Source organism: Dipodomys ordii, unplaced genomic scaffold (genome assembly GCF_000151885.1).
Source record: "Dipodomys ordii isolate 6190 unplaced genomic scaffold, Dord_2.0 Scaffold5, whole genome shotgun sequence".
Taxonomy (NCBI): Eukaryota; Metazoa; Chordata; class Mammalia; order Rodentia; family Heteromyidae; genus Dipodomys; species Dipodomys ordii.
Window position 1 is genome coordinate 30,093,317 of NW_012267221.1, and position 27,451 is coordinate 30,120,767.

The following is a 27,451-nucleotide window of genomic DNA, read 5'->3' on the forward strand; positions in this document are numbered from 1 at the left end:
ACCATCATCATAATGAATTATCTCAAATACAGTACTGCTATTTTCATATAAGAGAACTGAACTGTAGATAAATTATATTAATTGCCTAAGTTACAAATAGATGATGATGGACTCATGATTTGAATACCAGCATTCCACTTCCAGACCACTTGATCTGACACTAAATATTATCACAATGATGATGTTATCAATGAGAATAAAACATTTTATCCCTTTTGCTTCTTATTAAATAAGGATATATAATAATTGCAGTCTTCCATATATTGTGTGTCATCCTTATTAATTTACTTATTGACTTATTGAGTAAGTGTGAGCACTGGTTCAAATCCCAGTACCAAAAAATAAAAAATAAAATGAGGTACTAGAGATGCAAACAGTACCAGCAATAATCTATGCAAGAGGCATTTTCCTTATCTATTAAGAATAACTGATTGGTGAGTGTTGAAAATAATTTCCTTATTTACTTTTAAGCAACAATATTTAAACTGTATTCCAATTCTGAAATGACAGTCATTAAATAGAAACATGACCTTTTGTCTTATTTCCTAGAAAGTCTGCCTATCATAGTCACTGGTTTCTTATGAAAGCTATAAGACTCCAATGTGGTTTAAGAGACTATGTCTAGCCTAATATGGTTCAATACACTTGAATCTCTTTCTTTACTTGTCAAGAAGTTTGTTGAATGTATTCTTTAAGATAAGAGCCTGTAGATTGAAGTGGATGTATGAAAAGTAAAGCCAAACTGAGCTTTAAATTTAAATTGTTAGTATAAAAGGTATCAGTACTTCAAACCATCTTCTGAGTGTAGTAATAATTCTAAGAACAAAGTACAACTGCATAGATTTTTTTGCCCATTTCTCTGTTTGTAGACTGTATTTGCCATTGTGAATGGCCCTCTCAAGTCGTGAGATTCCTTTTGCCTTCAAGTTTTGCTATTATACTTAAGATATTTATTCTATAGATATCATTAGAATGTTTCTTATTTCATGTAACATTTCAATTGAAATTTATTACAAATTCTCATGAATTGTTTTGTGCGTAGCATCTTAAAGCTTATGCTCTAGATACAGAGATGGTCTCTTTTGTTCAACACACTTTGGAAATGATATTTCTGTCCAGAAAGAGCTTGGGCAAAGTCCTTTTTAAGAGATATGTTTTATCTGACTTCCACATATTTGTTTTAGATCTTAGAACACTTTTACTATCTGGTAAAGGACTTTACTTAGTTGAATCATTAATGTTTTCAAGGTATTTCCTGGATGGTTATTTCCCTGTTTTTGTACATACATGTAATCTTGATATTAATGTTGTATATTTTCTTTTAATGCAGATGTTACTACATCTGTAAATGAAAAGACAATACAGTCATTTTAAGTTCATGATAATTTTTTTAAAAGATGAAAACTCCCTGGCTTAAGAAATAAAGAGTAAAATGTATTAATTGACAAGTTGTAATAAACTTGAATGTTTCTTTGGGATAGGGCATATTAATTTCTTTAATCTAATTAGTCAAAAATGTTTTTGAGGGCTGGGAAGGTGGCTTAGTGGTAGATTACTTGCCTCACATACATGAAGCCCTGGGTTTGATTCCTCAGCACTACATAAGCAGGAAAAGATGGAAGTGTGCTGTGGCTCACATGGTAGAGTGCTAGCCTTGAGCTGAAGAGCTGAAGGATAGTGCCTAGGCCCAGAGTTCAGGCACTATTACTGACAAAAAAAGTTTTTGACCATATATTGACATTAATAGGAATGAGAAATATGTTACTACTAGATTAAATTTGAAAGAGCTCCGTATAGAGTTCCTGTGCAACTCATAAATATAGTTAAGAAAGTTTTTGAACTGTAATAGTACAATAACCCTAAAAACCTTTAACAATAAGAAAATTTAATAAGCAGAGGATATAAACTTTAAATATGTGAAGCTAATAACTTTCCTTTGTACCAGCCAAAATTTGTTAGAAAATATAATAGGAAAAGCAACCTAAAAAGAATGTTTTGTAGTAGCTATAGCTTCAAATCAGTCAAATTGAATCCCAGTATTGCTGAGAGGTATAAGAAAGAGGACTTAATTAAATTGAGAGTAACATCACTTTTCTGCATGTTACTATAGCTTAAGATAAAATGGGATATAATGTTTAGTAGAACAACTCAAATGATTGGCAATATTTATAAATGAACATTTGATCATATTTTTATAATACCAAGTTATAAAAAATGCATAAAATAGTATGGAAGGGAATGTGCCCAAATGTGGCTTTTGAATCTGTTATTGAATGGCTGCACTTTTTATTTTTTAATGTTGAGTTTAGCATCTGAAACAAATGCTTTCATAATGCAGTTTTATAGTGCAATATGTATTTGCATAGATAGCTGTCCAAATACATTTTTACAATTTAAAATTTTCTTTGATTCCATATGTTGAATTTGGCATCATGGAAGAAAGAAGTTTTTTATACCTTTCTGGTGATTATTTTTGTTATTAATTCCAATGGCTTTTAATTTCCTTAGAAAGATGTACGGGACATCCTCACCCCAATTCAGATAGAAGCTGCTTACCATCTTGGGCATCACATCATTAGCAAGCGAAGTGCAGAGGAATTCCCTCCACTTCAGCCAATTCTGCAGCAAAAGAAAGAAAAAGACATAATTAAGAAAACGGTAGGCTTGTTTTCCTTTGTTCAAACATTATGTAATATGCTACAGAATTTTTAGAATATAATGTAAATTAAAGAAATGAAGAGAAATACTGGAATTATTTGCAACAATTTTATGGCTTTTAAAAATTAATAATAGATCTATGCTATATTATATTCCAATGGTTATTTTTTATATTCCCTGTAGAATGCTGAGGTGAATATTTTAAAGTCTGTATTTAACTACAACTCTTATTCCTCATTTATATAAAATGTTGCTTTTATATCATTTTTATCCTGTTAGTAAAGAAAAATATATTTCTAGAGAGAAACCATGATGGAAAACATTGAACCATGAGTTAATAATTCCATACCATAAGGTGACTCAATTTATCTTCCTCTTTCTCATTTCTGTTTCGCTTTCTCATACCTCACTGTCCCTCCTGTGGATCCTCTCTGTCTTTCTCCAATTTCCTGTTCATGTTTCTTAATTTATAAACACAAATCCTTACATTGCTAAAGAATTTCTCCCTCTCTCCTGCCTCTTGCTCTTCCTCTCTCCCTTCCTTTCTCTCTCTCTCCCTCTCCCTCTTCCTTCTCCCCCCATCTCTCTCTCCTTCTTTCCCCATCTCTTCTGTCTCCCCTCCTTCTCTTGGCCAGACCTGGGACTTGAACTCTGGCCCCGGGTGCTGTCCCTGAGCATCTTTTGCTCAAGACTTGAGCTACAATGCCACTTCTGGCTTTTCTGTGATTAATTGGCAATAAGTGTCTCAAGGACTTTCCTGCCCAAGCAGGCTTAGAACCACAATCCTTAGATCTCAGCCATCCAAATAGCTAGGATTACAGGCATGAACCACTGGTGTCTGGTTTGTATTTCTCTTTTAAATGTTTCATTATATGCTTTTTAGCCATATCCCAGGAACAATTGCATTGAAGGCAGAACCTACATGATAATTAATTGAGCTAATTTTCTAAATTTTATCCTAAAAAGCTTCCTTTTCACTAACAATGCACTAGAATTACCTGGCTGTCATGTGTTAGAAGTCCTGTTGTTCAGATCTCTACTATCCAACAATACAGAGATGTAATTAACAAGATGTGTTTGGGTATGGTCAGAAGCACACATTCATGCAATGAACAAAAAAGCACACCCTCATAAAATGGACAAATTATAGCACCACAAGATGAAAAGAAAATTGATGAAGAGCATCTTGACAGCTAATATTCTCCAAATAGATGTACTCTTAACTTTGTTTTTTGTTTTTTGTTGTTTTTTTTTTTTTGGTCAGTCATGGGGCTTGAACTCTGGACCTGGGCTCTGTTCCTGAGCTCTTCAGCTCAAGGCCAGTACTCTACCACTTTGAGCCACAGCACCCGTTCTGGTGTTTTGAGATAATTTGAGATAAAGAGTCTCATGGACTTTCTTGCCCGGGCTGGTAGTCTTAACTTTCATTGAATCTTATTTCTCATAAATTTGGGCCTTAAAACTAACTTACTAGAAGGATCAGTTTTTTTTTAATTTTATTTTAACTCTGCAACTATGTTGTTTGAACCTTCTGACTAAGTCTCAGAACTCAAGAAGTGATAATATGTTATTGATTTGATGTATTAATTTTATTTTCTTTTTGTATCACAGATAGCTTATTCTTGAAAAACAAAGTAATGTATCTACTGAATGAACAAAAATATAAATATTATCTTATTTTTATTTCCAGATAAACTTTGCAAGGTTTTGTGCCCATGAAAACTGTTCAGCTAATTTACAGGTGTCCGCAAAAATTGGATTTATGAAGTAAGTGTAATCGAGTGTGTTTCCTCAACATGACATTATGACTGTATGCATGTGAGTACCAAAGAAAGATCAGCTAACTACTTGGGAGTTAACATCATTTAAAGAAGTGTAAGACAATGCTCTTCTGAGAGAAATTAAATGATCTGTATGTCATTCATGATCATTCAAGGATGGCAATTTTCAAAGAATGATAATGTGTGAGCACTAACATTTTATGAAGCATGTTTTAACTTAGAAGATATTTCAGAACTTAATTGTGCCTTGGGATATCATTATCATAGTAATAGTTATGTTTTAACATTTGGAAGTGGCTTTTAATAGACCTAGGGTGGCAAAACGAGTTTTCACTACACAATGGTTACTTTTTTATCACTGTAAAAAATAATTATAAGTAATATATAAAACAATGTATGATGACGAATTAGGAAATGAAGAAACTAATTTACTCCTCTAATGCATATAAAGGGAGCAGAGTTAAAAGAAAATATCATCTAACACACAGTAAGAGCTAGATAAATATTTGGCAGCTCTTTTATGATGGAAGGTAATTTCGTAATTTTGTACAGTGTCTACTCCCCTATATTGAAATTGTTTTGTTCATCAGAGAACCAGAGAGAAAACATGTTATATAAGTCAATGGTCCCTTGCACCAGGATTATGGGAGAGGAGAAAAGGAGTGAAAAGTGTTCAGACAAACAAATAGCAAGCTATTTTTAGGAGATTAGGCTATTTAAAAACTTCCAGTTCAATATTGAATATGTATGTATCTTTCCATTTGACAATCTATATCAAGGTTATACACTTGGAATTTCTCCTACATATTAATTACTTGTGAAATTGCCTAAAGAGTGCAAATATGGGTTTTTTTCAAAGGAAAGAACTACAGACCAAATCTTGGGGACTGAGGGGGAACAAGTTTATTTGAAAAGTTTAGAAGAAAAAAAAAAAGAAATTCTTGTAGAAGACAGAAAGAGGGTTTTCAAAGAACTACAAAGTTCTTGATGAAACAACCCAATGGAGAACAGTGCAAAGTAGAGTTAAAAAAGGAATCTTTTATAGAGAGATCAGATGGCATAATGAAGAAAACTGAGTTGTCAAAGTGGGTCTCTAAAATGAACAATTTTTTTTAAAAAGCTGTACTGTGAAATTTTAAGATAAAATGCCCAGTGTGGTAGAAATCAGTGTTGATGTTGATGATTGAAGAAAGAAGATAATGCTGAGAACAAGTAGGTTCCATTGAAGAATTTTATGTACTTATAAAATGTTACTAATTTATTCATAGAGAGACGTAAACATGAGGAATAGAGCAAAAAGAGTATAAGTGGGAGAGAACAACCGAAACCTAACAGGGCACTTTCAAGTCTGTGCTTGACATTTCCTCTGGAACATTGCACGTTTCTCTGCTTCCTTTTCTGAACTTGTCCTTCAATATCTCTTATGGCAGTCTCTCTCTGCCTCCTCTGTTCCACACTATCCATCTCAGCTCTTTTTGAATATCTTTCACATCTCTAAAGAGTGCCACTCATTTCTTTCCCTCATTGCCAACTTTTCTCTGGATTATTTTGCCTATAAATGTAGCCTCATGTAGCCTTCTCACACTGTTAATGCCTGTTAGACTTACCCTGTTGGGTACCACATAGATTCATTCAGTAGATCATTATCCAGGGATGATGCCACCACTAGTTAGATACCAAGTCAGAAACTTAGAGTTCAACCTGTATTATTTTCTTTTTTATCTGCTGTTGGCATCTAGATGGTCAATCAGGTTTATAATCCTCTATTCCATAGCCTTCAGTAATTAAAAAACAGCTTGGTACTGTCTCCAGCTTCTTATTCCTACATCCTGCTTTTCCACACTCAGAAACGGATGGCCTGCCTCTGCACTGTCCTGCAAGCTGCGGCAAGGCGCTTTTCACTTTTTTTATCAGTGTTTCCTATGTCTAACAGAGCGCCTGAGGTGCTGCAGGTAACTAAAAGAGGCTTGCTGAGAATGGAAAATTCATTGCAAAGGAGACAGCGTATGAGGAGGGCAGAGTCACAAGTGGAAAAGTTACCCTCAGGAAGAAGATAAGATTTTCCTTATGTTGAGCTAAAAAAGCTATGAAAAGATACTTGAGATTACGAAATTACAAAATGGAAGGAAAGAAGAAAGGCAGGGAGGCAAGAAGTCAGGAAGGAAGGAAGGAAAAAGGAAGGAAGGAAGGAAGGAAGGAAGGAAGGAAGGGAGCGAGGGAGCGAGGGAGGGAGGGAAGGAAGGAAGGAAGGAAGGGAGCGAGGGAGGGAGGGAAGGAGGGAGGGAGGGAAAAAGGAAGATTTAGAGAATTCATGAAGGACTGATATAAAAAGAGATTTTATCTGCATTAATGGAGGGCAGAGGACAGTTTGAGGAAGTACAGAACATTGGAAGATTTAAAGAGCCTCATGATAAATGAGTCAGGCAACAAACTAGGAATGAGCATAAAGGTTGACCCACAATGTTGACTAGCTTGCTAGGTAGAATCACAGACGCCAGAGAATAAATGAAGAACATTCATGAATTTTCTTCACTTTGGCAACATCAGTGGTCTTGAGCATCTACGCTCAAGAGGCAAGAAGCCAAGCCATTAGTTATTTGATAGATAATTGTACTTTATACTTAAAATGTACAAATTTTTAACTATTTAACCCCAAAGCATTAACAATTATATTATTCTGTGCCATCATGTAGCATTACATTTTCATTGATGTATTAGTTATTTATACATTTTCTGCTTACACATTTTTTTCTAAAATGTATACTTTCTTGGTGTGTGTGCCACCATAGTCCTGTATATGAAGAGTTTTGTGAGGAAAGCTTTTCCAAGCTAAGGGCAGTGATTTCATTTGTCTACATCAGATATGCCTGCTGTCCCCCTGGCCATCTTTCATCTTTCATATCTCTTGGCCTGCGAGAAAAAAGACATCAAAAATTATGTGAAAATGTTATTAAGAATGCTTACATCTTAGTCAAAAAGAGATGGAATTCATTAATTTAATGAGGTCTGGGGTGATTTTTTTCCAACATATATTTTCTTCCAAAATACTATCTATTTTGTCCTGTGAGTTTGCAGTGACAGTATTTCTCATGGTTTGTTGTAAATACAGGTTGAGTTGAAATGTTGACCAAGTATTTGGTTTTAAGCCTTTGGTTTTTAAGTTTTTGATTTTTATTAATTATTGTTAATTACTTCCTAAGTCTGGTTTACAAATTAAACTCTGTCATCGGTATGTATATACAGAGAGAAACATAATGTAGGGTTTGGTACTATCTGCTCTAAAGTCTTGAAATGTATCCATCGGGGGCAATAATGCACATTATGGTTGGGTCACTTAACAATCATGAATTTTGATTTTAGCCAAAATCAAAATTAATACTTTCTAAGCATCACCCATCCTTTGTGTGTGGTTTATGCCTTTAGATTGATGCCAACATGACCCAGTAAGCGGTCAGTCAGAATGTTTGAAGTAGCACTTGCACCAATCCTGTGCCCAAGGATTTTTTTTACATCAATTAGGAAAGTTATACAAGCTCTTTCTCAGGTAGACAATAGCTTGTGTTAGGAACTTTCAAATGAGACTCTTCCAATTAAGTTTTCAGACCTGCAGTAAAAGCTTCGGACAGACTGCTTTGCATTTTGACGTATTATCCTCTCCTACAGAAATATGCCTCTTACATGTGAGCATTCTCTCTCTTTTTTTAGCAACAAGAGAGAACCTGACCCCTTATGGTGCCCAAATTCTCCCAGCTGTTGCTTCACTGCCACTCAGGGTACATATGTGTCCTGGATCTATGAATATATTTACACATTAAAGAACCAGAGTCTCATTCTGGGAAGGTGGCTCAGTGGTAGAGTGCTTGCCTTGCATGCATGAGGCCCTACATTCAATTCCTCAGCATCACATAAGCAGAAAAAGCCAGAAGTGGTGCTGTGGCTCAAGTGGTAGAGTGCTACTCTTAAGCTGAAGAGCTAAGGGACAGTGCCCAGGCCCAGAGTTCAGGCCCCATGACTGGCAAAAAAAAAAAAAAAGAACCAGAGTCTTTGCCTCTGCAATTGTAACACCAAGACCAAGCAGGGTTCTGCCTGACTCTGTCTAATCCTGCCATCAAGTTGAGGTTTCCGCCTGCATGTCTAAACACTCAGGATAGCGAAGCACATTCATGGATTTCCACTGTTAAGTAAATATGGGCAAATATGTCTTTATGAAGATTGTGAATAGAATAACTGGTCTTGGCCATTACACAGGCAACTTAAAAGCAAATCTTTTGTTTTTGGCATAAATGACACTTTACTTCTGTGCCTCTTTCCTACTTCTAGGATAAATGATGCCAGCTTTTCCTGAAAGACTGCTTTCCCAACAGTTCAGGGATGCTTCCAACTGCAACTAATAGTATTTGACTAATAAATGACAAAGTAATTGACTTAGAATAATAAGCAGTCTAGAGGGGTTGTAAGTTAGTAAGAAGATACCAAAGAATGAACAGTGATCCTTGTCTTCCTTCTAGTTCTTTTGACATTTTCCTTATGAATACAAAAATGGCTGCAACCCATAGTAAAAAATAAGAAGATAGTATTTTACTTTGTCACAGGCCACTTGCCACAGGCCATGCTTTTGTCAAATAACTACATCTTATAACTTAGCACAGGGAAAGACAATATCAGTTTATATTATATTTTTATTCCAGCATCTGAATTACAAAGCAGTTAACTCTGAAGCACTGATTCCCCTTACAAGGCTATTTATTTCACTGAGACTTAGCTAACATGTCTTGCAAAATAAAACTGTATTATTCACTCAGGAAAACATAGAGCCTGGTGCTGTAGTACATACATTTTCAATTTTTTCTTTTTTATCCATTAAATGATGACTCCGTGTAGACACAAGACCTTAATGTGGATCCTAGGCTTCTCTGTAAATTTCAAATCTACATTATGCATGTTTTAATGAAGAATGAATGACATATCCCAGGAAAAGCTCTGGTTCACTTTGTCACATGTCCAGATGTGCACCTGGTCCTTCATTGTATGTCACATAGAACACTGGTGCATCTTTCAGATGCATCTGTTAATGAATCAAGATCCAGTAAAATGTACATTTCAAAGGACAGGATTTCAGTGATGGCAGCGGAGCAAAAGAGCTTTAAAAATGAGAAACAAACCAGGAGTCTGGCTGTTGCAGCGAGAGCATTGGCTCTCTCTAATTTACTGCTGTCTTGGAACCTGGCTGTGTCTGCAGTGCTTCCTCCTTCTGTTGCTTGACTAAGTGCCAGCTTCTTTCCCAAAGGTGTTCAGTGACTAATGCTTTGGTTACCAGCCAGAATATTTTATACACGTCTATTTCTAGGCAGCTCTTCTACAAGTCTTAATTAAACTTTAATGTCAGGTTGAAGTTTATATTGAGGACCCCATAAGTCTTTTTCATTGTAAAGTGATTACATTCTGAGTAGGGGTGTGTGGGGGGTCAGCTGTGTTCTTCATTTCCCTTTAACATGATTACCAAGCAGACACCTATTGACCTAGTTCACTACAATATCACAGCAGTTCCTTCAATGTGAAGGTAGCACACAACCAACCACTCTCATTAACACACCTAAAGGACAGCCAGCATTTAGAATGACTGCTTGGTTTGTTATTACAAGCTCTTCCATCACTTTCCAACTTTTCAGACCCAACTATCAGAAAGCTAAAGATGGTACACATCAAAGTATTATTTATTTCTCTTTCGTATCTGGAGTGCTACAGAGGTATTAAAAAAAAACTGGAGGAGACCAGGCACCAGTGACTCATACCGTAATCATAGCTATTCAGGAGGATGAGATCTGAGGGTCCCCATTTGAAGCCAGCCTATTCAGGACGGTCCACGAGTCTATTTTTTGTCAATTAATTGTATCCCTCCCCCCCAAAAAGCCAGAAATAGAGCTATGACTCAAGTGATAGAGCACCAACTCTGAACAGAAAAAGCAAAGGGATAGTGCCAAGGCCCTGAGTTCAAGCCCTAGTATTCACACACACACACACACACACACACACACACACACACCACACATACACAGAGAGAGACAGAGAGACAGGGAAAGACAGAGACAGACAAAGAGAGACACACAACAAGAGGAGGCCAGATGTGGTGACTCTTGCTTTAATCCCAGTTATTCAGAGAATGAAGACTGCAGGATCATAATTTAAGGTCAGATTTGGCAGAAGGTAAGATTTCACTTAATCAACAATACATGGAGGCTGTGTATGTTGGTATTCCAAGCTACATGGCAGGCAATAGGTAATATAATAATGAGCCAGGTTGGCCCTGCAAATGTGTGAGAAGCTACTTGAATAATTATTAAAAGAAAGTCGGGCCAAGGACATGGCTCAAGTGGTAATGCAAATATAAGAGCCTAAATTCATACTTAATACTGCCAAAAACTATTGAAGTGGGAGGACACTTTCTATAATGCTGTATGGCTTCTGAGATAAGTGCTTCCAGCAAGTCAAATCTAAAGTATTGAAGCTTTTATTCTCAGAATAAAGTAGAAAGGAACTTGGAAAGGTGTTACCTGACCATAATCTCAGCTCCTGAGGGAGATGGATCATGAATTCGAGGTCAACCTTAACCACCAGCACATGTTATGTGTCTAGACCTTGACTGGATCTTAGCTAAACACTAGAAATCTTTGTACACTCACAGAAGAGATAAATATGACTGTCCAGCCATAATTCTATTGAATTCATGTTGATAATTCCACAAACATTTAAGTCAATAATTTCCTACCTTTTATATGTCTTCAGTATAATCCAGCTCTTTTTTTTGATGCTTGATACACATGTGAGCATGTACACACTTATGCATACACATTTTTGTACATTACCTGTGTTGTTAGACTCTGAGAAAACCATGATAATGGTGATCCAACATCTATCCTCCAACTAAACTTAGTTTGACATTATGAAAACACTGCATTGAAGAGGCAGCAGTGTTGGAAAGAGAGACAGAGACAGAGAGACAGACAGAAACAGAGACAGAGCAAGAGAGAGACAGAGAGAGACACACACAGAGTGAGGCTTAATGTGGTGGGGAAGAAAGCAGTACATGGTGCAAGTGGTTAGAAATTAGTACAGGCTGGAAGAACTTTTAAGTGTTATTGGCATTGAAGCAAAATATTCAAGAGCACAAATTAGGAAGGTGCATGAAGAAGAGAAGGTGTTAAGGCAGAGGGAAAACCTAACACCATCTCTTTGGACACCAGTTTGGAGGCAATGGCTAAACCAAAGACATAGTTGTATGGTGGAGAGTGAGGCAAGGGCCAGCCCTTGAAGGCCTCAGGTTCTAAAAAGAAAGGACTCTTATCTTCAAGGCCCTGGAAGATCTGGTTCAAGTGTGTGACTTTGGTCTGTTTTGTTGAAGATGAGCCTTTAGCAGTGTGATGATTGGATTGTGGGAGATAACATATATTTAAAGCAAATAAATTGGGGTATAATACATGTTAACTCAAGGTCTGTTAAGACATTTTCAGACTTAAAAAAATAACAAAAAGATTTTCTTTGGTGAAGCTAAGCTAAATAATCAGAGGAATAGAAACAGAACAATATGCTTTTATCACTTCCAGGCAAATGTGGTTCCCTTTCTCTGGTCTCCAGAGCTCTTTGTTCATAAATCCTTCCATGTATTTACAATGTTTGTTTACATTTATCTGTAATTCTGTCCTTGACCTTCTCTATGAGAGAGTGAAATGCATTTTAGCTATGTGGATGTGAGGGAGTGCATAGCACCTGATATATTGTACAGAAAATTTCAATTATAGCCATTCATTCCCACTTCTTCAAGTAGTGCTTCAAAGCAAATCTTCTGCAACATGTTCTTAAACTACCCTTAGATACCTTTGTGTTTAGTCATTCCCAAGAAATTATTACATGCCTCTTCTGTGTTTACTTGGTATTTCCATGGGAAATTGCTTTCAGGCTTTAGAACAGTCTTGCTGTGGCTTAGAGCAAGTTCCTTCAATCTTAAAGTTCCTCGCATTTAAAACATTGTGAGGATTCCATATTGTGAATTTATAATTTTTGTTGAACAGTAATCTTGTCATTAATATATATATATGTGTATATGTATATATGATACTCAAAGCTTAGCAATGCTGAGACTCCTCACCCCAAAGAACTGGTTGCAGTTCTAGGATCTGAACTCACTCATCTGAATTTGCAACAATCCTTTCTTTGCAATTCCTCAACAGAGTCATTTTTGCAATTCTGTTTGTATAATTTGGCCTAATTTTTGATAAAGGTGGTGAGCCATCCTGTTTCCAAAATTAATTGTGGGTGCATAGATTCTTATGTCTCTTACTTGCTGGTATGTCCTATCCTCTCCGTATTTTCTTCACTTTAAGCACAATGTTCCCTATTTTTTCATCCAGTTTTCTCCAAGTTCCCTCCTTTTTAGTCATTTGGTTAGGAGAAAAAGAGAAAGTGCTTTATCTCTAGAAAACATTGCAAAATAACAAAAGGTTAACATTATAGAGTTAACGGACAGAGAAATTCCTTAGAAAGGCTAAGTCTCAATCTAACAAAATAAATACTAGGAATCTGGTACTGGAAATGGGGGGAAGTTTCAAGGGAAGAGGAGTAGATGAATGAAGACAGGAATGGGAAGGAGAATCTTACAATTCAGTGCATATCCTACAAAATTAAGAAAATTGAGGGAAGGGGTGAGGTTTGGAAGGATGGAGAGAATGATGAAAGGGGTAACATTGATCAAGATGCATTCATAAACAGCATTGATGAACAGCCATTCCTTTGTAGACCTACTTGAAGATAAGTTAAAAGATTACAGTTAAGCAGAAAAGTAGTAAAAATAGAAAGACCATTTCATTTTTTTTGGGGGGTCCAGTCATGGGGCCTGAACTCTGGGCCTGGGCGCTGTCCCTCAGCTCTTCAGCTCAAGGCTAACAATCTACCCTTTGAGCCACAGCACCACTTCCTGCTTTTTTCTTTTTGCTTATGTGGTACTGAGGAATCGAACCCAGGGCCTCAGGCATGCAAGGCAAGCGCTCTACCACTGAGCCACCTTCCCAGCCCCCCATTTCATTTTTAACTAATTAAAAAAAGCTTTATTTGGCAATATCTGACTAAATTTATCTTAAATATTGAATCCTTTTAATATGAATATGATCCTGTTTGCATGAGGTCATACCCATGGGTATTGTTTGTCTAAATATTTTATGATCACTATAAATACTATATGTATATGGATATGAAATTATATTTTCTAAATATGAATTAAATAATATTACTTCTTTTATAGGCCATATGAAAATAAAACCTACCTTGCTCTTGGGAGCATGAAGACGCTGATGTTGAACGTGTCTCTGTTTAATGGCGGAGACGATGCCTATGAGACTTCTCTTCGAGTCAAGCTACCTGCAGGGCTTTACTTCATTAAGATTTTAGACCTGGTAGGTTCTGTACACAATAATATCATAAGCTTCTTAGATTTCATTTAATTTTTTAAGAACTGTAAATAATATACTTCATTTGCCCTCTGCCTATGCCATTTGGGGGTTTTAAATCGTTGGAGTATACATCAATATTTAGACTTATTCATCAGGCCTCCAATTAGTTTGAGACTTCTACATGGCTCTGCTCAGAAAAAAATAAGTCCCTTAGTATCCAAGCGCAAAGGCATCGGTTCCCTGCTCCCCAGGGCTAGAAAGAGAGGACTGTTTGGCTGCCTTCCTTCCTCACATGCTTGGTGGGAATCCTTACATTGAACAATATTAGTCCTCTATATCTGGAGTTACTGCTCTTTGTTTTAAGCTCACCTTTTAGTCCTCTTTTCCGAAACATTCAGTACATCAGAACCAGTCATCATCCATCACTGCTGATGTCCAGCTCTCACATTAGGTGTTAGTCAAGCTTTGCTTTGACCACAGAGCCTAGAGCACTTAGAAATTTTTCTTTCCACAATATCTTTTTGCAGGTATTTAAATCCATCAATGAAATATTAGGAAGCTTGAGTTTCAATGAGAAAAGCATCCATTTGTTTCTCGTTTGAGATTTTCTACATCCCTTAGCCAAATTACCCAGGTTACAGAGACTATCTTTTTACACCAAGGGCACTTGAGAAAGGCCTTGACCTCTTACTAATACCTATTAACCCTTTTATCTGGACCATTGGGAATCTGTTCCCAAAGAAGTGAAACTCCAGGTGTTCAAAGAATATATTTAAAGTACACCTATTGTAAATTTTGTTGTTGTTGTTGTCGGGTTTTTTGTTTTTGTTTTGTTTTGTTTTTGTTGGTCATGTATCAAACTCGGGGCCTGGGCGCTATCCCTCAACTCTTCAGCTCAAGGAGAGTGCTCTACCACTTGAACCACAGTGCCACTTCCGGCTTTTTCAGCTTATTCAGTGCTGAAGAATCGAACCCAGGGCCTCATGCACACAAGGCAAGCACTCTACCACTGAGCCACCTTCCTAGCCCCAAATACAGTTATTTTTATTAAATTCCTTGCAACATACTTTCACATAATGAGAACAAGAATGAAGTATGGCACCAACACATTCCTTATATCCTGGTTTTTCAAAGGATTAGCTTTTAGCTTAAGAAATACACAAAGTGAGAATAAACTATAAGGGATTTTTATGGAGGATTTGCATGAATGTTAGCATACACATGTGCACATATATTTAAATTCTTTTGTATTTCTACTTTTCATATCCCCAGACCAAATAGAAAATGGTTTCCTAGGAAAGAAAATACTTCTAGAATGACTTTCTTCTTAAGAACCATATTCATGTTATAAATTTATTTCTCTCTTCTACTCAACCCAATTGTTTTATTTTTTCCTTTTAGGAAGAAAAACAAATAAACTGTGAAGTAACAGGCAACTCTGGAACAGTAAAACTTGACTGTAGTGTTGGTTATATATATGTAGATCATCTCTCAAGGGTATGTATTTAGTATTTATGATTTTCATTTACCTACCTTTATACTGAAAAAAGTGTACTTAGAATGTAGCGAAATGGTACAATGAAAGCAAACACAAGTCATCCTGAAATCTTTGAGCTTTGCGTTTAGATTCTTGGCATTGCTCACTGCCTTCAGGGGACAGGGGTGCTTCTGTTGAGAGGGGCAAGTGAATGTGTCAATCAGAATTCTGCTTGTCTGCTCAGTCTTCCCCAACACTTCCCCCACCCCACCCCAGGTGGCCCTGTCTGCCAGGCATGTTACCTCTGCTATACAAAAAGGTGTTTTTGGCAAGAGTCCTTAGTCAAGTTGTTAAAGCATCTCTAATTTTGTCCGTCTGGACCTGCCTGTCTTCACATTTCAGAGAAAGCTTTGTCTCTGAATGCGACTTGTGGAAATGCCTGCATGTTCAAATTGCCACAAACCCAAAAGCTTCCCTGTGTCTCATTGCCAAGTAAGAGATGGTAGCTTACACCAATACGATAGCTTCAATTCTGTTCCTTAGTGGGGAGGAGGAAGAACTATAGAGAAAAACTAAAAAGCAAATTACAAAAGAAAATGCAATTTAGATTGTTATTTAAATGAACCTTTTGTTTGTGTTCTGCAGACAGATATTAGCTTTCTCCTGGATGTGAGCTCCCTCCACAAAGCAGAAGAGGACCTCAACATCACAGTGCATACCTCCTGGTACTGTTCATTGTGGGGGAAAAATAATGTATTTGAAGAAACACACCTCTGTATTTTGAGAGATTTGGGGAGGAACCATGAAGCTGTGTTTCATTGATTCTCTATAGAAAAAGGCTTCCCTTCTATAATTGTTTTTTTCTAAACCAACATTAGACACACATAACAACTTAAATAATGAGAATAAATCTACCAATCCTGTTCTTTAAAACTTCTTACTGCCACATCTGTTTTTATCACTGCCTCGCAAAGCATTAATCAAACCTCAATTAGGTATGCATGACATGTCTTTATTTCCTTCTGATGAGTTTGTGTGTGTGTTAAAACTATCCTAACAGACTCTTTTCTATCTGATTCTGCAGTGAAAATGAAGAATTGGATGACCTAAAGGATAATACAGTGACTTTAGCAATACCTTTAAGATATGAAGTTATGCTAAGTGTTCATGGGTAAGTAGAGGCAAGCGATTCCATAAAGTTTAGAGCTGATTTCATTGATTCTTACATTAATGTAAGAAACATACTTAAAAAATATTGTCTCACTCTGTAGTTCCTTGCTTAGCTGCCCATTTGGGGTTTATATTCATGTAGGTCCTGGGGCTTGAACTCAGGGTTTAGGTGCTGTCACAGAGTTTTTTGCTCAAGACTAACCCTCTACCACTTGAGCCAAAGCTCCATTTCTGACTTTCTTTGGTATTTTATTGGAGATGAGAGTCTTACAAACTTCCTATCTAGTTTGATTTTGAACTGATCCTCTGATCTCAGTTTCCTAAATTGCTAGGATTAGAACTGTGAGCTACCAGCCTACATCTAGCTGCTCATTATTTTAATCCTCTCTGTAATCACCACTGATACCACATCAAATTCATGTCCAGGTAGTTAGAACAGCCCCAATAAATTCCTAGAAGGACACAGCCTTCCAGTTGTACACTGAACAATCAAGAGGCACTAGAGTTATGCAATGTGCAGTAAAGTTCAAAGAAGTACAAGCACAGCCAAATTCACACTCCTTAGAACACATACCTAACCTACATAGAAAATGGATTGAGACATGACAGAGCTGACTACAGGTGTCCCTGTCTGCTTTTGAAACTCATGAGATTGTTGAATTCTGCCATAATTTCCTCAGGATTTTAGTAATCATTTAATGGATCCAGTTGTGATTCAAAGCAATGGATGCAAAGGTCATTTCCAACACAGTGTCTTGAACATCTCATTGTTACAATGGGTCAATCTGTATCCCTATTTAAGCATTTTGTTTTTTCTCTTTCCCTTCCCTAAATTAAAAAATTTATATATAAGGTGCAGGGCACTGAAATAAAATACAGTGAAAACAGGAGTTATACCATGGGGACTTCAATGGGAGGAGGGTTGGGGAGGTAGGAGGAGGTGAGGGGAAGTAGTTGGGGAGGTGGGGAAGGAAGGGATGGTAGGGGAAAAACAAAAGAGGAGTCATCAATGCTTGATAGGAAATGTACTCATTACCTTACTCATGTAGCTGTAACCCCTCTGTACAGTATTTTTACAATAAAAATGTATTAAAAAAAGAGGGATGCAGAAAGAATGAAAAGAGGTTCAAGAAAATGCCCATTATTCAGGCTATGTTTCTTGGTTTATACATTTTTAAGCCTTAGAAGAGCAGAGATACAGAACCAAAATGGAAAAGTATTTTTCTCATTGTTCTAAATATAAACACCCATCAGTTTAGCTGCCCATGAAGTTGGCTTACAATTATATAAATTTAGGGCATGAGGAATGTCCTAAGTGGTAGAGCACATGCCTCAAAAGTTCAAGGCCCTGATTTCAAATTCTAGTACCACAAAGCAAACAAGCAAACAATTACATAAATTGTCAGAATCTGAAACTGATGGATTGCTCATCAATAAGCTATAATGGGACAGAATGTGTCAAGACCTCAATGATCAGTATATATATAAATGAAAGGGCAGTTGCATGTTTCCTGGTTTTGAATATTTTTCTCTTCTCCCTTCCTTGATTTTCCCATGATGACAAATCTGTTTTTCCACTACTCACATCTCATTATTTAGTGCACAAAATGTCTGTAACTATATACATGTATACATAAACATATATATAGCATATACATATTTCATAAATACATATGCCATTTGATTATTTCAAAGTTCATTACTATTTATTATGAGTGCCTAGTTGGGTATTGTCTAATTTTATCTGCCTAATATAAAACTGCAGAGAGTAGGATTTCCTCAGAAAAGCATTCCTCAATGTTCATTACTAACCACCTATTTGTCTAAGGTTAAAAACAATTACGATCTCATTTTCTTTTCTTGTTTTTTTTGTTTTGTTTTGTTTTGTTTTTTGTCAGTCATGGGACTTGAACTCAGGGCCTGAACACTGCTCCTGAGCTTTTTCACTCAAGGCTAGGACTTTACTACTTGAGCCACAGTACTACTTTCAATTTTCTAGTACTTAGTTAGAGATAAGAGTCTCATGGTCTTTCCTCCCCAGGACTGGCTTTGAACTGTGATCCTCAGATCTCAGCCTCGTGAGTAGCTAGGATTACAAGTGTGAGCCACCAGTGCCCAAGTAATTTTGTTGTTGTTGTTGTTGTTTAATTATCATCCCTATTGGTTTTTTAATTGTTCCCCAGACCTTGGGTTTAAAGTACAACATCATTTGGGGAAACCATAGGATTTTTCCCACAGTTGCCAACTCTGTGAGTCATTTAAGGGCTCAAAGGGAAAGAAATGTCAGAAAAAAATGAACTGGGCAGATGAGGGGAAGGTATAAATAAAAGAAGAAAGTATTGGTGAGAAGGAACATTATCACTCAAGTCAGAGCATGTGACCTTGTAATTTTCTTACTTTTTCAGTAAAGTTCTAAGAAACTTAAGGTATTTTAAGAGTTTATTAAAAATGCTATAAATACCATGTACCATGTCTAAAAAGACATTTAAGGCCAGGTGCCTATGGCTCATGTCTGTAAATCTTAGCTACCCAGGAGACTAGGATCAGAAGATCTTAGTTTGCAACCAACTGGGGTAGGAAAGTCCATGAGACTCATATCGAATTGATCACCAAAAAACCAGAAATGGAACTGTGGGTCAAGTGGTGGAGCACTAGCCTTGAGCACAAAAGCTCAAAGACGGCACCCAAGTCCTGAATTAAAGCCCCAGGACTGGCACAAACAAATAGAGAAAAATGAGGGAAAAAATAATTAACTGATTTTGTTCCTTTCAGCTTTGTGAATCCAACTTCATTTGTGTACGGATCAAATGAAGACAATGAGCCAGAAACATGTATGGCAGAGAAAATGAACTTCACTTTCCATGTAAGAAAAGTTGTTTGTGTTGGTATTTGTAAAAACTGGCAAGTTTATTCTGATGCATTGCTAGCATCCCTGCCATGTAACTTGGCCTCCACAGACCATGATTTATTGTCAACCATGAGTTATTGGGGGCTGTTGTGTTGGGGATCAGGCCCTTTCCTCTCCACCTATTGCTTTCCCCTATTTCTCTTGTCCCTGGTCTGCAAGCCCACCCCATATGACAGGATATGTGGATCCTGCAGAGCAGAGGTAGTGTCAGAAACAAGCAGAGTTATAAGATGAGCTAAATCTGATGACAATCTTGCAGATATGCTGAGAGAAAACTCTGTTGGCAGAAACCTGAGAAATCTCTAGTTGTTTCCAGCTCTATAATAGCCCAGACATTACAAAGTAAGGGAAGATTTTTTTTTCCTTCTCTCCATTTAGAGTTGACTTGTCCAGTCTTGCAAGCTATAGGTTTCTGAATTAGGACAACGTGATCAATTATTGAATAATGTTTTAACAAATAAAGAACACTATAATGACCTAGGAGTATTATATACTGAGATAAAGTTTATTTTATGTATTTTTATTGTAAAGATACTGTACAGAGGGGTTGGTTACTGTTACATGAGTAAGGTAATGAGTACATTTCCTATGAGCATTGTTATCTCCTCCTTTTTCTCCCTACTATCCTTTCCCTCCCTATCTCCCTAGTCCCTCCCTCCACCCCCCACCCCCCACCAATGCTGTAAAGTTCATTTTCAACATAGTGTCTTGTACATCACCCTGTTACAATGAGCCAAAGAAACATAGGTCCCATGGTTTCCGTTATTTGCAATAACTAATATACATCTAGGATAATCTTACCTGACAAGCAGAAAAGGTCAAAAGCTATGTATGTATGTATGACCATATAAGAAGATACTAAGTGAAATGAACCCCAAGATAGGGACACAAGAGGTTTTCTTCTTTGTTGCTGTTGTGTTTAATGTACTATGTGATTTTTTTGTTTCTTTGGTATGTTCTTCCCCCATGTTATAGCCCTGGGTGTCACTGTATTTGATTCTGATACCCTGCATCTTGTATATACATTTTTTTTTCTAATTTGAGGAGGGGAAGGGAAATAACAAAATGTTCAAACAAAGATACAAGTTGAGATAGTTTTCTTTAGAAAATCCTGTTAAGTTAGAATCTGGTTGTCTTTCAGGTGTTAAGAGATAATGTCTATAAAAAGATTTGGTTTTTTTTCTTTTTTTTTATTTTATTTCTCAAGATACTGTACAGAGGGGTTACAATTACATGGGCAGGATAATGCATACATTTCTTACCAAGCATTGCAGCCTCCTCCTTTTGTTTACCCTTCACATCCCTTCCCAGCCTCCCCCCTCCCCCCCAATCCCAATCTTTCTCCTTCCCCCCCTTCCCCCCCCCACCAACGTTGTAAAGCTCGTTTTGGACATGACAACTTGTACTTCTCATTGTTGCAACAGGTCCACCTGTATCTTTAAACAACTGGTTTTTCCCCATCTCCTCCTCAAGTTATACTGACATCAAATATAGTGAAAGCAGAGGTTATACTGTCGGGGAGGACATACCAAGCAACAAAGAGATAATCTTATAAGTGCAAAAAAACATTAAGATACATAAAAGATTTGTTTTTGAATCAAAAGCATTGTGCATTCTTAAAGTTGTTTAATTTTCTATATAGCATGTAAGTATTGGATTAGATGTGACATTTTGTAAAATAATGGTTTTCAAAGGTATATTAGAATCACTGGGGTACCTATTCAAAGTTCAAATGTTTGTACTCTGACCTAGATCTATGAAAAAATAACCTTTAAATCCTATTGATTTCATAGCCACTACAGCTTTTTTTAGACTAGTACATATGGAATGTTGAAAATTTTTAGTTTTCCACTTTGAAAACCCAAGAAGAACTTTTTTGAAAACAGTGGGGATTTGTGCTTTGATAAACTAAAATGAAAATCTAAGCTGCTGGAAGTTTAAGAGGCCTATTAATTACTTTATAATTAGTAGTCAGATATCTTCTAATTAATGTCAGATGGGGTGCTTTAAGCTGGAGAAATTTGCAATTTCTGTTCTAGTTCTTAAATGTCCCTGGAAGTCTAGAGGTTACTGGGTGATCATTGATTAAGTGTAAATGCAATTTAGACTCCATATTTACTGGTCTCAGGAAGACCCATATGTAGAGCTCTAATGGACCCCTCCCCATCCCCACCCCATTGCTGACATTCCACTCTGTAACTGCTTGCTGCCTCCCTCAGTGGCCGACCAGTTACTTCTCATCCTAAATTGAGAGGCACTTTCAATCTGGCACACTCAGATTACCACAGGTCTGTGAATCATCTTTTTCTCATTTAGGTTTTGTGACAATTCTTTTCTGACTCTGCATTGGCTTTAGAGTTATAAAAAAGCCAATATCTGGGGGTAATATTTGTCCCAGATCTCTGCTTTTAGAGATCTGGAATGCCCCAAGTTTATTTCATTGACTTTGCAAAGTGTTATTAAGATCCTGCCATTTTGCTTGAAGACCCAGTAATATGCTCCTTTCCCTTTTTTCTGAATGTGTAAGCCTTATAATTCAACTGAATGAAAGAGAAGTTATTCTTCTCATATTGCTCATGAGTATCCTCTCAATTTGGAGTGATTTTGTGAAAATATTATCATATTTATAATTAGAGCACCAAGAATTCAGGTCCTGCCATTCTCAACTTTCTTAGGAATAATAGAGACACCTATTAGCCTTTGCTTTATTTGGTGAATGTTAAAATATTGACCCACTCCGTAGAATAGGTTTGAGGACCAACTGGTTGGGTTTTAAAATGTGTACTATGGAATATGAGTGTATGTTGTTAGTCTTAAAATGATTGCTTAAAACTAGAATATGTTCTGAGTATATATAATTTCTTAAAACTAGTTTTACAATAATTCATTGTAGAGTTTTTAATTTTTTATTGTTATTATGAAAGTGATGTACAAAATGGTTAAAGTTACATAGGCTAGATAAAAACTACATTTCTTTTTGGACAAGGCACCCCTTCTTTTGCTCTCTCCCAGTTTTTTTCTCCCCTCCCCACTTATATGTTGTATAGTTCTTTTTCACTGTAGACTTTTTAACTGAAAAAAGCACATGAAAAAGGCTAAGAAGAATTACAAGAGTTTAAGATTATTAGCAAACCTTAAAAATTCTAACTATAGATGCTCTCTCCCTTTGCTCTAGTTTCCAGTAGCAAATCTCCACTTTTGAATGGTCACCTCAAAGTTTATGAATTTCAGTACTTATTTTTGTGAATTTTTCATTTTTTATTAGGTTATCAACACCGGCATTAGCATGGCTCCAAATGTTAGTGTGGAAATAATGGTACCAAATTCTTTTGCCCCTCAGACGGATAAATTGTTCAACATTCTAGATGTCCAGGTAAAACCAGGTTCCTTCTAGTTGATTTTCACTAGCAGTGTCTTAAATACTAAAACAAATACAAACCAATCCTTTTTCCAGGTAATAATGATTGCTGATTTAGATTTTGCTCACTATGAATTTGTTGAGTATATTTTTATACATTATTTTAGTCTGTAGAATAGCAGTAAAATTTCTTGGGGCTCTGTGGTAGAGTGCTTACCTTGCATGCATGAGGCCCTGGGTTCGATTTCTCAGCACCACATAAGCAGAAAAAGCGGGAAGTGGCACTGTAGCTCAAGTGGTAGAGCGCTAGCCTTGAGCTGAAGAGCTGAGGGACAGCGTCCAGGCCCAGAGTTTATGCCTCACAACTGACCAAAAACATAGCAGTGAAATTTCTTCATTTAATTTATACAATAATAAAACTTTATTTTCTACTGGTATTGAGCCATTATTTTAGGATCCATCTTCTTTGTGATATTTTGTATCATAGGACAGACACATTTTTGTTATTATTTTAGGACATATCTTCTTTCCATTACTGTGGAAGTAATTTAGTTGGTAGACTATCCCATAAATAGTGGAACCCACTATTTAAAGATTAGAAATAGAGCTTATCTTAAGGAAAGCAATATTTCAATCATTATTTATAAATCACTTTTCTTGTGCTTGTCCAAAACAATTCTTTTTGCCTCCTCCTTTGAAGAAAAATCAGTCACAAATTTACCTAAGTTTTTTATGTGATTTTTTAAAGCCTAAATTGAATTTCAGATTTAGATAATCATTTGTGTAGAAAACAGTATCATTTTGTTTTGCATATAAGCCAAAAAATGTTCATTTCAGGCTAAAGTCCAAATGTCTTTTCTCTTATTTCTCATAAGTTTGTAAAATTAAGTCCATCCTATTAGCTTATGACCTATATCTTACTCTCTGAAAATTTAGTGGGGTTTTGTTCCTCTTTTGTCACAGAGATTCAGTCTCTTCCAGATGTCTGTCAGGAATTTTTTTTTTTTTACAACTTTAGATACCTGACAAGTTTTAGGAGAAAATAAGCAAATAGAACTTTTAAAACCATGTTGCTTTTGATCTTCCATGTGTTACATAGTAATACTTTTGTTGCTTTCTGTCTTTAGACAACTGCTGGACAATGCTCCTTTAACAATTACGAAAGAGAGTGCACATCAAAGCAGGAGAAAGGAACAATGGAGGCTCTGAGAAACATTTTCAAATTTTTGTCAAAGACTGATAAGAGGCTATTGGTATGTTTCAATTCTTCCAGTTGTTTTAGCTTTCCAACAGAGAAGTGAAACACTTAAAAACCAATGGGTTTGAGCTGTCAGGTGATTGGTAAGAGAGAACACAAGATTAGGAACATTCCTATGTGTAAGGGACAAGCATAACTGGACAAGTGGAGAGACAATGTTGAATATATATCCTGATTTCACTCAATAATCCTCCGGACACCAACTCACCTGTAAAGCTTTTGTTACATAGTATAAATTTAACTTTCTTTTATCTTAGTGTGTTTATTATTTTATGGGAAGTAAGAATGTCAAATTATCAAATTTTCAAATTATTGTTAGGTACAAAAAATACATGTAATTTTCCAAGACTGGGCTTAGACTCTTCCTTATTAAGTTAGTAAGAAAGATGAGAATACATGTTCCAATTTGACCACCTTGTTTCAGTTAACATTTGTTAAAAAAAAAATTGGGGATTTATTTAAACAAGATAGTTTTGAAATGCCTCTAAAGGAAAGCAGATATTTAATCCTATGTTTCCATAAATGATATATTTTAGGTGTGTAATTTTTTTTAAATTTTGTTTTGATGTTGAAATTTTAATGTATTTTTACATTGTTTTCCAGTATTGCATGAATACTGATCTGTACTGTTTGAATTTCTTGTGCAATTTGGGGAGAATGGAAAGTGGGAAAGAAGCTAGTGTTCACATACAGTTGGAAGGTCGGTCCTCCATTTTGGAAATGGTGAGTCCAAAATATCTTAGCAACTTTTTAGAATGGGTGAGTTCATATCCAATCTATAAATTCAGTTTTCTTATATAGTCAAGATTACAGGAAAACATTCCACAAATTGTAAAGGAAAAAGTAAAAGTTTGGAATAGAACTCAAATTATATTTCCATATGTCACTTCATCTGAAAACTAAAATAAGGAATATGGAATAATTGTTATTTAGTTCAAAAAGTCAAATTGATTACGAACATTAATGAAATCAAAGAAGTTGACTGGCTTATTTATAGAACCTTAAAATTCTTTGTTTTCTTTTTTTTTATTTTTTTTTTAGATTTTTAAATTTTTATTGTAAAGGGGATGTACAGAGGTGTTACAGTCACATAAGTCAGGTAATTAGTACATTTCCTTTTGAATAGTATCACCCCCCTACCTCATTCTCCCCCAAATTCCCCTCCAAACTCCCTTCCCCCCCCCCACCAAGTTACATAGTTCATTTCCAGCATAGTGTCTAGTGGGTTTTACGCTGAATTGGATCATCCTTTATCCTTAAAATTGTTTCCACACAGCTTTAAAAGATCTAATATTTTAAAAATAAAGCTATGAAGTTAAAGGAAATCATTCACAAAATTGAGCTAAAACATCAAAATTCATCAACAATAATAAAATGATTAAAAACACTTCATGAACTTTGCAACATTAAATTAAACTTAATATAAAAGGAGCACATATTTTTATGAAGAGCACTTTGAGGTGAGACTAGTTTTATCACAAGTTGTTTTCCAGTTTTCCCATGCTTTCAGTATGGATAAGGTCTCTTTCTGTGTCTCTGTGATGTTGCATACTACATGGGATGAACCTGGTTTACACTTAGTTCATGGTATATTGTAAAACAAAGGAAAACACAGCTGAAAAATCAAAGGGAAGATAGGCCAATCAGGCAAAAAGAAGAGATGTCCATGTTAATTAAAACTTTGAAAAGTCAGGAACCATCAGGAAGTCATGAGACCTTTAGAAGTTTGCCATGTCATACTCCCAGGTCCAGGTTGGCAACATGGGCAAACTATGGACATGTTCAGACCAGATCACTCCTTGTTGCCAGTGGCTGCCATGTGCATTTGTAGGGCATTTAACAGCACACTCAGAAGCCACACTAGATGCTACTAGGACCACCCTCCAAATCACAACAAAGATGTCTCTAAACACTGTGGGCTCTTCCTTAGGAGAAACACCCTCCTCACTGAAAAAAAAAAAAGTACTATTCTTGAAATCTATTACCAGGTCTAAAATGTCTAATAATCTTTGCACATTCATTTTGTTCATTTTCTAAACATTTTTATTATCTTTGAGTAGTTACACAAGAGAGTTGTCATTTAACAAAGCAGTCTGTGAATATAGTGCATCTTTGTCAGTGTTACCCCTTTCAACATTCTCTGCAACCCCTCCCAATGTACACATTTCCTCACTTTTCTTAATTTTAAGGTTATATATTGTATGTTTTTTCTTCTGCCATTTAACAAAGACATTTATGTATATAATGCATCTTGATCTATATCATCTCTTCAATATCTTCAGCCTTCTTCAACCTCCCCTTCCTTATTTTTCTCATTTCTCTGGTATATATAATGAATTCTTGCCTGCATCTTACCCACTTCATTCTTCTACCTACCTTCCTTTTCTTCACCACCCTGCAAGTACCCATTTCCATTTTTTTTTCATTCATGGGGCCTGAATGCTGGGCCTGGGCGCTGTCCCTCAGCTCTTCAGCTCAAGGCTAGCACTCTACCACTTGAGCCACAGTGCCACTTCCAGCTTTTTCTGTTTATGTGGAATCGAACCCAGGGACTCATGCATGCAAGGCAAGCTCTCTACCACTGAGCCACCTTCCCAGCTCCCTAGTACTTATTTTAAAGAGTAGTTTTTAACTTTTGAGGATTGTAAAGTGCTCCTCCCCTGTGCTCTCTCTGTCTCTTTCACTTTGGACAGTATTGGAATTCTTGGATTTGAACCCACTCAGCATGCTTTCTCAGTGACTCTCTAACACTTGTGCTATGCCTCCAGCCCTGCTTTTTGCAGACATTTGTACCTGGTTGGATTCAAAACAAAATCTTTTGGATCTCAGCCTCCTAAGTAGCTATTCCAGGCATGAAGCATCAGTCCCCAGCTGACAGTCTTCTTTAAGAGCTTAAGTATGGAATATGTTCTCACCATCCTAATAAATGCCCTTGTGGAAATGTGTCTAACCATTACTTGAACCTATGAAGCTCATCTACAGATTCCAAACTGCATGGGTTCTGAGTTCTAAACTACTCACTTTAGGTAGAAAAACCCTGACATCTTACATTAGAATTTGATTACAGATTATTAAGTAAACCCTATGTATTCATTTAGAAAGAAACAAAAACTTGAAGAAGATGGATGTGAGGGAATGTTTTTATCAGATCAAGTCTTGTTTGGGAATAAAATTTAATATCCCTGGAAAACATTACATTAGTAATGTTGTGGTCTGACAAGTAGTTTAAATCAAGTCATGTACAACACAGCAATGCTTAACAAAAGGATTTTAGTGAAATTATGTATAGGTAATTTTGCAACCTAAGGAAACTTTGAAAAGCAGTTAATCACAAATGAATTAGCTTAAGGAAACATCTAGATCGTAGATAAAGATGATGATAAATTATTTCTATTCACATG

The 27,451-nt window shown here is 36.2% G+C and overlaps 1 protein-coding gene across 4 annotated transcripts in view; it reads left to right on the forward strand.

Moving 5' to 3' along the window:
- The window catches only part of Itga4 (integrin, alpha 4 (antigen CD49D, alpha 4 subunit of VLA-4 receptor)), an 82,124-nt gene that overhangs the window by 41,031 nt on the left and 13,642 nt on the right, over positions 1-27,451 (forward strand). For all 4 annotated transcript variants that reach the window (XR_001175546.1, XM_013028812.1, XM_013028818.1 and 1 more), the window contains exons 16-25: positions 2,509-2,658; positions 4,349-4,425; positions 13,732-13,882; positions 15,281-15,376; positions 16,002-16,081; positions 16,441-16,527; positions 19,299-19,389; positions 22,700-22,807; positions 23,920-24,045; positions 24,654-24,773. Coding sequence is in view for 3 of the 4 variants with exons in the window: in XM_013028812.1 (XP_012884266.1) it covers positions 2,509-2,658; positions 4,349-4,425; positions 13,732-13,882; positions 15,281-15,376; positions 16,002-16,081; positions 16,441-16,527; positions 19,299-19,389; positions 22,700-22,807; positions 23,920-24,045; positions 24,654-24,773 (1,086 nt within the window). In the remaining variant the exon portion in view is untranslated. The remainder of the gene's footprint in view (positions 1-2,508; positions 2,659-4,348; positions 4,426-13,731; positions 13,883-15,280; positions 15,377-16,001; positions 16,082-16,440; positions 16,528-19,298; positions 19,390-22,699; positions 22,808-23,919; positions 24,046-24,653; positions 24,774-27,451) is intronic.